This window comes from Populus trichocarpa, chromosome 5, assembly GCF_000002775.5.
Source record: "Populus trichocarpa isolate Nisqually-1 chromosome 5, P.trichocarpa_v4.1, whole genome shotgun sequence".
Taxonomy (NCBI): Eukaryota; Viridiplantae; Streptophyta; class Magnoliopsida; order Malpighiales; family Salicaceae; genus Populus; species Populus trichocarpa.
In genome coordinates, this window is record NC_037289.2 from 14892825 (window position 1) to 14904632 (window position 11808).

At 32.8% G+C, this 11808-nt stretch overlaps 1 protein-coding gene across 4 annotated transcripts; it reads left to right on the plus strand.

Annotated features, from left to right (window-relative positions):
- The first annotated feature begins 8137 nt into the window (after positions 1-8137).
- LOC7468858 (beta carbonic anhydrase 5, chloroplastic) lies at positions 8138-11440 on the plus strand. Of its 4 annotated transcripts, none has more exons than XM_024600310.2 (10): positions 8138-8323; positions 8418-8561; positions 8666-8717; positions 9693-9854; positions 9939-9987; positions 10104-10217; positions 10289-10342; positions 10441-10523; positions 10629-10728; positions 10806-11009. In XM_024600310.2, exons 1-10 carry the CDS (start codon positions 8308-8310, stop codon positions 10812-10814), a joined length of 783 nt encoding a protein of 260 aa, XP_024456078.2. In that variant the 5' UTR covers positions 8138-8307; the 3' UTR covers positions 10815-11009. The 4 variants fall into 4 exon arrangements, with proteins under 4 accessions (XP_024456078.2, XP_002306538.4, XP_024456076.2 ...); XM_002306502.4 differs by lacking the exon at positions 10806-11009 and adding an exon at positions 11017-11440 and having other exon boundaries at positions 8147-8323; positions 8418-8560; positions 8668-8717; XM_024600308.2 differs by lacking the exon at positions 10806-11009 and adding an exon at positions 11017-11440 and having other exon boundaries at positions 8148-8340.
- Positions 11441-11808: the final 368 nt, after the last annotated feature.

The window sequence follows — 11808 nt, forward strand, 5'->3', positions numbered from 1 at the left end:
TATTTGTCTTTTGAAAGAGTTTGTTCTGTGAGATGGAAAAAACTTCTTTAAAAATTGTTGTTGCATATCATCCCAAACACGAATGGATCCTGGTCTCAAATTTTGTAGCCATGTTTTAGCTTTATCTTTTAATGAAAAAAGAAAAAGCTTTAACCTAATGGTGTTCATGCTACAATTTGAGTCATTATAGGTGTTACAGACCTCCTCAAATTCCCTTAAATGCAAGTATGGATTTTCTAAATCTAAACCATGAAAAGAAGGTAAAAGTTGAATAATGTCTGGCTTAAAATTAAAATGAGATGCATCAGGTGGAAAAACTATGCATGAGGGTGCACTTGTTCTTGTGGGATTCATGTGGTCTCTAAGTGTTCTAACCCGAATATTCTCATTATTCTCATTATGAAGCGATTGGTTATCTTCTTCGGCCATATTTTCTGAAAATGATGAGGATACCCTACAAAGTCTACCACTTAATGTACGTGACCAGACTCTCATGCACGTGTAAAAAGAGGATAAAAAGAAGAAGAAAACAAAACAAAACAAAAAAATAAACAAAGTTAGATACAAGAAAAGTGAAAAGAGAGAATAAAATAAATACTATAATTTGTACAAGAATTTACCTCCCCGGCAACGGCGCCAAAAACTTGACACGACCAAAAGATTGATGTCTTCTCCCAAGTGTAGGAGTGTCGAAGTAATAAATAACCCGGTAAGACCGGGGTCGAACCACAGGGAGGTTAATTGTATAAATTATAGATAACAATAATACAACAACAACAATAACAATAATAATAATAATAGTGAAGAAGAAGAGGAAGAAGTTGATGAGAACTTTGAGATGGAAGATTAACGTAAGGATTAAACAATGATAACAACAAATGTCAAGGTTAGAGGATCCACTAATGGTATTTCAAACAAGTATAGTATAAACTCTTTTTATTCAATTGGAAACCACACACAAAGGAGGTTCCAATCAGATTATAAATTGTTAACATGATTACATTAGTTATCTTATTCGAATAATGCTAATACTTGTAAATGTTGTCAGGCATTCATGATTATAACTTATGTTAACAACAAATCAAGTTCCTTTCATAGCTCAGGTGTCGGTTATACCATACAGTATGGGCTATGAAAGTGCCAAGTATTTGTTGTAGCAAGTGTTATACAACATAAATCTAGATTAACCATTTAACAAGCAAAGTATTAAAAGTGAACAAGATAACAAATATAAAGCGTGTTAGTATCCAACATTAAGATCCATGTTAAGTTTATATTATACTTATTCTTACACCATTAGTGTACCCTTTTCACCTTGACATAATTAACTTAGCAACACATAATGAAAGAAATAAACATAAATAAACAAGGAAAGGAAATGAAAAGCATAAGCAAGAAATTAATATAAGCAAAACTTAAGCATTACAAAATATAAAGAGAGAACAAGAGCATGATCTTGATCTGAACACCAAGATGCCTAAATACATGGCAAATGCCTCCTTTTATAGGCCAAAATTCGGAACTATTGATTTGTTGACTAATTGATGAGTGAGTGGCCACATCTTGACTTGGTGACAATTCTTATCTTCTTGTCTGCCAAAAACGTCATTGATAACGTCATCATTTGAACAGACTTCAACATGAAAGTTCTAGGGAATTGTCTCATCTTTCCAGGGTAAATATTTGAGATCATTTAGACTTCTAGAACTCGAGATATGGGCTGAACACTGAACAGTGTCTGGGTTGCAGGATAGATTCGGACTTCTTCGTTGTTGCTACAATTTGGACTTGAAAAAGGCCTTATTAAATCTTGGACTCCTCATGAAAGTTGTAGGCCCATGTCTTAGCTTTCCATCCATATAAGACAGACCTAAATCCGAGATATACAGCTCTAGATATGACCCGATTACCAAATAGTGTTCTAGTTTGAACTGCACCAACATCTCTTTTCTAAGTTTGGCCATCTTTCTTTCCTTTCAATTTCAGTACTTCAACTCATCAATCAATTCTTTCATTTATGTGATAGGCCTGCATTTAAGATGAACATTTACCATAAATTAAAGGTATCTTATATTATTAGATATGTTAGTATAAAACATGCTTTAGTTAAGGAGTTATTGATAGTTCAAGTGCAAAATGATGATATAGAACCTTGATAAAAATGCACTTTTAAGTACTAATCAATAAGCTCATTCAAATATCAACAAACTTGGGTTAGATTGATCTTGAGGTCGCGAATACCATTAAATTCCGTTAGGGTTCGCATCAGTTGGTATATCAGAGTTGATCTAATCACAGGTTATATCCTTCAATTTGAGTCTTTATTGTTTCTTGTTCGATTCTTGATAGATTCGACCACCTATATATATATAAAAGAAGTAGGGATCTTACTTTTTATTGCTTTGTTAAACACTTAATCATAAGTTAGTGTTCTTTTGATGCTTTCTTGATCAAAATTGGCATACACACCTAAGTTCTTGATTTTTTTTTGTTCTTACTGAAATATATACATCTATATAAAAAAAAAGGAGGCTTGATCTTGAAATCTTGATTGCTGCCGCACAAAAAAAAAGAAAAGAAAAGAAAATCACTTTTTTTTTTTAGTTTTGGCCGAATATATGCTTGAGAAAACCTTGATCATTGGAAAATTGGTTAGTCTTGATTCGTGAATCTTTTAGTAGTCTTGTTTGTGTTTCTTGAAAATTTGGGTAGTTTAGTTGATTTTCTTTTCTGGAATTTTCTTGAATTGAATCCTTAGTTCTTGATAATTCGTAATTGTTTAGCTCTTTTCTGATTTTTGGAAAGGTATGGAATTCTAGTTTTCCGCCCAACTAGAATCACATCAAAATTCGATTTGTAGCTCCAGTTATGACCAAAAGAGTAACGAAAGGTCAAACTGTCCGAATCTAGTCTTCTTCTCCCAATCCTTGTGTAATGGTCTTGGTTCCACCAACAAGCCCCTCTTAGACATGAATCAAATTAATCAAGGCTTGCTCTTTATTATTACAAATCCTCTTGAAGTCCACCTTAGCCCATGTATCTTGAAGAAGTCCATTGAAAGCTTCTTTGAACTTCTTAGTCCTAAACCCAGTAACTGGACCAACTGGAACCTCCAATGGATCCTTTGATGGTTGGATCGCATCAGCATGCATCATAAGAATTTGTTGGTGTGTTTGAGTTTCAACACACTATTGTTTCTTATATGATCTTGTTATTTTAATATGCATGTATAATTTCGCATAAAAAAGGTTTCCCCACATCACTATTTTAGGTCTGGTGGAAGGCATTTTAGCCTTTTCTTGGTCATTTTGTTCTTCAATTTTCTTAAAGCATTATCAAGCCTTCTTCATCTCCCCTTCACACTTTATCTTTACCTTCCATCTACTCAGAAACATTCCTTAAGAACCCTAATCTAAGGGCTAGTGTTTTTGCATAAAACTTACCCATAACACTAGAAGTTTGTCTAGGAGAATGTTAGGTTTGTTCCAGATGCGTTTTTTGCCTCTCAAAGATCTTTCTCCCTCAAATCTTTTGGTCTCTCTTCATTTTCCTTCTGCTGCCAACCTCCTCTCACTTTCTTCCTAAATATGTTTGGTTTTTGGTGTTTAATCTTCACTCAATTCTTTATTTTCTCTCATGGATCTGATTGTATGTGTTTTCTCTACTTGTTTTCTTTGAGAGGAGGTGTTGAAGAGAGAAAATGGCTTATTCTTTTCCTTCCTTCCCTTATGTCATCAACCCTCCTTCTCTTCCAAGGGCTGACGAGTTGTCTCTCTTTTTTATTTGTTTTTGTCCCTTACTTGTTCATACATTTTCAATTTAGTCCCCTCATCCTTTTGTCCTTCCCATATTAGGCCATAATTTCTCATTACCCACTTATATGTGTTTTAATACTTTATGTTAGAGCTTTTGTATTTTACCAATGGTTTTTTCTCTATTTACTTAATCTCATGCATTCATATTTTAGGGGTTTACAATTATTTTCCTGCAAATTAATAGCCTTTACTATTAATTCGGGAAATCTCGCTTGAATCTCCTAATAGGCTAGAATCTCATTTAATTTATATGACCTTAAGTAACTCATCAAATTAAAATAAACTAAATTAGGTAGATAACATAACATATCAATCACATCTTTATATGAATCCTAGATAAGTTAAGTGACAACTCTTTGTCTAAACATATCATATATGTTTTGCCTAACTACTACTTCTAATCTTATATGATCATAAATAACTCATCCATATCATATAAGTTAGGTAAGTAGAACCTAATTTTATAGCATTAAACATATTTGATTAACGGTAACTTTGAGTAGCTCAACAAGTTATCTATGAATAGAACTTTGGTTTTATGCATATAAAATTAGAAGAAAACAAATCATGTTCTCAACTTGTACTTAATATATTAATGTGGGATTTATTATTTTAATAAAGTTTCATTCCATAGCATTAGTAATATATCATACATAACAATTATATATAAACATACATTCCTAGCATGTCATTCTAATTGGATAATTATGGACATATCTAAACTAATTCCATCGAACCATCAAAGGAAAATAGGTGGTCAAAACCTAGGTAGTGGTTCCAAATCTTCATAAGTCTTTTGTGAGCACTATGGTTCTAACCTTTTTGTCGTTCTTTCTTCGTCGTAGAATATAAATAAATTTTCCTATCTAATTTTTTATATTTTAAAATTACATAATATTTACATAATTTTATAAGAAACCTCGAGTTATATTTGAGTGGATTTAGATGAGAAAAGAATTTTACAACCTAGAAAAAAAATAGAGAAAAGACAGAACACACAAGTCTTATTTATTATTTCAACAATTCAACCATAAAAACACAATCACATTGTTCTTTAATGTTCATAACCATTCATCATGGATAATAACATATTAATATGCATAAAAAAAATTATTCCATGCTTCAATTCTAATTGTTGGCTTCATGTGCAATTTTTAAAACGATATTTCTAACATTTGGAAATATTAAATCAAATTCAATTTCATAATTTCCCAAACATTATAAATTTTATTTAATACAATTTTTCTTTGAAAAAAACTTTTTAGTATTTAATAAGAAAATTCATCATATTAAAATTCTTATTAATACCCTAAACTATTTTAGGATCAAATAAATAAATTTTTATGCCTTAAAAACTCTCTTAATTTTAGAAAAACTTTTTTTTTAAATCCTAATCCTAGGATATTGCAAAACACAAAAAAGTTTTAATGAAACATTTTAATTCAATCCTAATCTTATTAGGAAAATTAATTTTATAATTAATTTAATTTAGGGTTTTAATTTTAAAATACAAAATCAACATTTTATATCTAGATGGGCAAAATCGTAATTTTTATCCCATATTGTAATAAGAAATAGATGACAAGAGTTGATTTGTAAACTACACTCTAAAATCCTATTGTAATTAATTATAAGTGGCAAGGGTATAATAATAATTATACCCTTAAAAACCCAAAAAAAAACACCAAGAATAGAATCGTAATTTTGCCCCTTTCTTTTTCTTCTCTACTACTAGCAGTAGGCTCTCAGCCTACTGCCAACAACTAGTGTAGTGATAGCCATCACCGCCGCTGCTAGTTAGAAGCACGAGGGAAAGCCTCTAGTGTTGCATAGCCTCCAAGGCAAGGCTTCTACCTCGCTCTCGAAGGCTAGCAACGCCAATAGCGTCTAGCATTGCTTACATGCAAGGGCGGAGCTAGGAATTTTTCCTGCCCTGAGCTATTAAATAAATATATAAATTTTTTTTTAAGATAAATCATTAACTCATGTACATGAATTTTTAAAGTTAACAATAAAGTTTTAATTCAAATACACTACCCAAAATATTAAAAAATAAATTTGAAAGTACATAAAATTGAAGTGAAAGTAAAAATAAACTCACTATTGAAGTTACATCCTTCGATGTTTTGTGGAATATAATATAATTCATCTATAATCGAATCTGAATCGATATTGTAACAATCCCTCAACCGGGATAAAATAACAATCTCATGTCAACTGAAAAAAAAAGGTAATTAAATTTTTTTCCTTCTCTCAATTCCTCCTTCCTTCACTTGATTCTTCCTTATATTAGTATTTTATAATTTGGACTTTGTAAGTTTACTAGGTTATTCTCTCACTTTTCTTATTTTTTTTCCTTTGATTTTTTTTATGTTTTTCCCTTACTTTTCTCTCTTTCTCTCTCGCCTTTTCTTTTCTTTCTTTTCCTATTCTACTTCTGCCCAATCGACAACATATAAAAGGAAGAAAGAACTGATTTGTTTTATTTTTTAATGGCAAATAATCATTTTACCCTTAATGAGTCGTTCTGCTTTTATTTGACGGTCTTTTTTTTTGTTAGCACTACCAAACTCTGTTCATCCTAAAATTTTAACCAGATTTTATTCAATATATTTTAAGATCCCTCGTAAAATTTCAGCTCAATCTAATGATCGGATTGAAAATTACACTCAATAACGTAAAACTGGTCAGATTGTGATTTTTTTTATCAAATTTCTAAATTTTTCCAAAAATTCTGAAATTTTAACCCAAGCTAAATCATTATATTAGAAGGCTTTAAGTAAATTTTTTGATACCTCAATCGAGAATTACAAATTTTTTTTACATAAAATTAGTCAAAAAATATTGATAAAATCTTGACCTGTGCTGGAGCCCACCCGAGCCCTTATATGCCTCCGCCCTTGCTTACATGTCTCAGTAATAGCCTATTTTTAAAAAAAAATTCGTTCAAACATAACTCTTCCTTGAGCATAAATATTTAATAATCTGATTGCAATAACCAGAACTTGTACCTTATATCTTTTACTTATCATTAGGAAGTAAACAAAAAGCCTAATTACAGTCATCATTTGTCCTAAGTTGAATGATTAGCTCTAATATCAATTTGTAAATGTATGGGCCTTTGAATATGTGTTGAGCATGCACGTACGAGAATTTATGCACAAGGATGAACACCGACTTCAACTTAAAAGTCTAGATGATGCAAATCAGGAGGCTTGAGAAGAGACCCGTAATGCATGAATCCTACTAGGATATGAAAATGTGGGGAAATCAAAGAATCTTGACAGACCCGATAATAACTCATTAGTTGTAGTTATTATTTTCCTAGAATAGCTGTTAGTTCCTAGTTAAATTAGTATTACGTTTCACTTACGTATTAGACTACATCCTTAGCTGTAGGGTATTTAAAGAGGGGAACAGAACAAGAGAAGATGAATTATTATGTATTCTTTGGAATTGCATTCTTGAAATACAAATTGGAGAGATTCCTCTGCAGAGCGATTGTATCAATTTACTTATTGTTATTGTTAAGAAACAGTGAGAGACTGTAACTAGTAGGCATATACATCACTAGATTGTTGGGTTAAATGTTCGTTCATCTTATATATGTAAGCACACTTTTTTATCTTAATGCATGATACACGCAACATTAATAAAAATGAGGATTTAGTAAAAATGTTTTCATGTTTGAATAATTATTGTTATAATATCTATGAATGTTTAGCATTGGAAAGATATCCTTGTAATTTTGTATTTAATTAATGAATACTTTAGTATTTTCTATTGAAATTATTGTATAGATGATTATATAAATGCTAAAAGTAATTTTTCTTGGAACGTTTTATTGAAATTTTAAATGATTTTAAGATTTCTAGCTCCACCACTACACCACGTTAGTCTATATGCAATGGCTAAACCGTGTTAATTCCGTAGGGAACCAGGGTAATCTTTGACGAGTGTCTAGTTTTATTTCTCTTTTAGGAAAAGGTAGGAGGTTAATCTTTCTTTACTTTTTTGGTACGAGGGTATGACCTCATATGGAACCACGGCACAAATTAAAAGCTCAAAACGTCCAAATGCTTAGTTGAAATGGAAACGGATGTGATCATATTCTTAGACTAATGGGCCCAATTTCACGAGGATTAAGAAGTTGGAGAGTGATACCACTTCTTAAAAGATTAGGCCTAGTTGCTAGAATCAGCAAGGGATGAGAATGCACGCAAAGTTGTATATCCTCCCACGTAGCTTTCAGACCTTTTATTTCTTAGCCCCTCCAAGGGGCCCAAGCTTGCCTTCTCCATATCCCATCAAGTTGGATAGCCATACAATATCTTCAATTTGGATAAGAATGTCTAGCTGTCTAGTGTGCTTTCCTTCACCTCTAAATAATTTGTTTATTCATGAATCTGAATCTAATGTTGACAACTGAAGTGTTAGAGACAAATAATAAACACAAGAGTCGAGAATTACAAAGACAAAGGCGGGAAGAGAGATGATCTGGGGAATCCGTAAGCACAAATTCATAGTCAGGTAGCATTTTCCAACAAACATAGTGATTTCAATATGTCTAATATTAGTAAGTCCTCTTATCTCGAATTACAGGCTCGAAAACTAGTTCCATTATTACAACAATGGCCTCTCTTAGGCCTTCTTCAGTCAAAGGGGACCCCGTTCAGTTCTCACCCTTTTCAGCCATCACCAATTCATTCATGGGCTTCCACAGAAATTGGCTTAGTTTGAGAACAGTAAGCTCTTTTCTCTCAGCCTCTACTTATATACTTGATTGTTTATTTGTGAATCTTTGATGATCAAGGATACCAGTTTTCAGCCTCTACTTTTCTTTGGATAACAGAAGCTGGGGAGAGTTGACAATACTTGGTTGCGGTTATCACCTTCACTTAAGTAAGTTCATGCATGTACTTTTTAAGGATTGTGATTGATAGAAACTAATGCTTTTTAATATATTAATGATTTAACGCCTTGGTTATCCACTGCTTAATTAAGTGTTTTACTATATGGCTTTAGCTACCTATCAGTTTTGAATGAAGTGTTCTTGTTCTCTAAATAATGAATATAACAATGACTAGGCCTGTTAATTAACTTAAAATTAGAAAACGAAACCCAAGTTTCTGAAGTTTTCCTTAGGGTTTTAGCAATTGGGACTTTTGTTTTTACTTCAATTATTTGCATTTAGCTTCTGGTAGACAATTTTGTCAGCTTTCTTTACCCCCAAAAAAACAAAAAACAAAACTTGTCAGCTTTCTACAAATGCCAGTAAGGAATCTTAGTTATTCTGTTAGGTGTTTCACTTGTTTACTTTAACCAGGATTTAACTCATTTTGTCCTGCTCCTTCACACTATCACATATCAAACTAATTGTTTGTCCATTTTTCCTCCTCTTCTACCCCCCAAATGGTAGGGTTAATTTCCCCCTGGTTGCTGATATTGATTCTCGGTGCTTGTGACCATACAAGGTTATAGATTCCCTTCTTTCTGCTTTAAAATGAATTTTTTTTATGAAAGAACCATCATATGCTTTCACAAAACTCTTGAATGTTGAAGGTATTCTTGGTCAGAGTAATCTTATGACATTTTGAAGAATATCTACAACTTAAGAGTAAATAGTACACCTGCAATTTACAGATAATGTATAGATTAAGCAAGCGTAACCTTTGCTGGTGATGCTAAAGTTAGTGATGCCTCCATGTTCCTTCGATAAACTGCGTTGAGTTTGTTATTGTGGATTCTAACATTTATGGCACATTCTTTGTGTTAAAAAACCAATTCAACCCAAAAATTTAAGCTATTGAGTGAGGCCTGCGAATTGTTTTATATTACTCTTTCGCTATTTCAATGATCACTTTTCTTAATTGTCAGGGAGAAATCAGTTCTGAGATTGGATGCTTGGAGCATTTCTGCCGGACTTGCTCAAGAACTTAAAAAGTTTAAAATACAGAATATGTCCGAAACCGATGGCAGGGTGGACTTCTTTGACGAGATGAAACAGAGGTTTATGAGTTTCAAGAAGCAAAAGTATTTGTAAGTATAAGATAACAAGCAATGAGGGCTTTGAGAAAGTCTGTTTGCTTTTTCATCCTTCTGTTGTCCTGTGCTGTTGAACAGGGGAGAAGTGGAGCATTTCAAAACTCTTGCTGAAGCGCAATCACCAAAGGTGTTAAAAACAACTTGTTTGCTTTAGAATTTTTAATGTTTTTGCTGTCCTTCATTTCTGCCATTCTTTAATGCAAGTAGAAGCTATGTAGTTATTCAAACTGACAAATTGAACAGTTTATGGTGATTGCTTGCGTGGACTCTAGGGTATGCCCCTCTAATATCCTTGGATTTCAACCTGGAGAAGCTTTTATGGTTCGAAATGTTGCAAATCTTGTTCCCCCTCTCGAGGTAAGGTCAACTGAGCTTAACTTCAATATTGCCTTGCAAATTTAACTGGCTTAATTTTCTGTTTTGCACAGAACGGACGGACAGAAACTAATGCTGCCCTTGAATTTGCTGTAAAAACTCTTCAAGTTAGTGCTTAGGCCTGATATACTAGTATTTTCTGTTTCATATTTTTCTGCAAATGTACTTATATCTGATTATGCAAAGTGGTTGGTGCACCCTGCAGGTGCAAAACATATTCGTCATTGGCCATAGTTGCTGTGCAGGAATTCAAACGCTAATGACCATGCAAGATGATGAGAACTCCAGGTTTAACAACTCATGTTCTTTCTCGTGATGAATATGAATTTCAGATATTTTATCTTAATATATCTCGAGATTTTTTCTTCATCTTTCAACATTCATGTCATGTAGCTTCACCGAGAAGTGGGTTGCTAATGCAAAAGTTGCAAAGTTAAGAACGAAAGAAGCAATTCGCCTTAGCTTCGATCAACAATGCAAACATTGTGAGAAGGTATGCTCCTTTTCCATGATAGAACAGAATTCGAACTGCCTTGTCAGCTATTCTTACAACAGGTGCCATTTTTCCAGCCTATTTAAAATCCACTTTCTCACAAGACTTTATTGAATTGGGAGAATCCCGACTGCAATCCTAGACCCTTGAAGGGTTGTCTTGTTATCAGCATCCAATCTACTATATAGAAAAACAAGAGGGGAAAAATAATTACCTGGTGTTTCATTCTATTAAACTGTTAATTTTATCTTGGTCGCCATTAAAATAATCCTTTTTCAATTGTTACAGGAATCAATCAATTGTTCACTACTAAACTTGCTAACATATCCGTGGATTGAAGAAAGGGTGAGGAAAGGGACACTTTCTCTTCAAGGGGGATACTATGATTTTTTGAGATGCACGTTTGAGATTTGGACCCTTGATTTCAAAGAAAGCAATGTTAGCCATGGAAGCAGAATATCAGTGAAAGATAAAGCGTTTTGGTGCTAGTTATTCACATATTTTCGTCATCCCACAGAGGCATAGATCGGAGTCTCTGCTGATGTATATGATCTGTGTGCTATATAACGGGAACCAGCAGTAAATATTGCTGCTCTATAGATGTAAATAAGTTGGCTGTTTAGATGGGCACTTAATTTAAAGGGGAAAAAATAAGTTAGTTGTTTGGATGAAGAATTGATTTAAATAAAAAATAAGTCATCTCTTTGGATGAGGACTTGTTTTTAAAGAAAAATAAGTTAGTCATTTGGAAAAAGACTTGATTTAAATGAAAAATAAATAACTATTTGGAAATGGACTTTATTTAAATTAAAAAAATAAGTCAGGTATTTGTACGGACTTAATTTAAAAAGAAACATTACCAGAAATTCGCTAAATACCAACGGATTTACTGACGGAATATTTTCTGTCGGTATTTTGAGGTCGAAATTACTGACGACCACTTTCCGTCCGTAATTCAGTTGGTAAAAACCGACGAAAACTTTTCCGTCCGTAATTCAGTCGGTAAATACCGACGGAAATTTCCCGTCGGTATTTACCGACTGAATTACGGACGGAAAAGTTTCCGAATTTAAAAAAAGG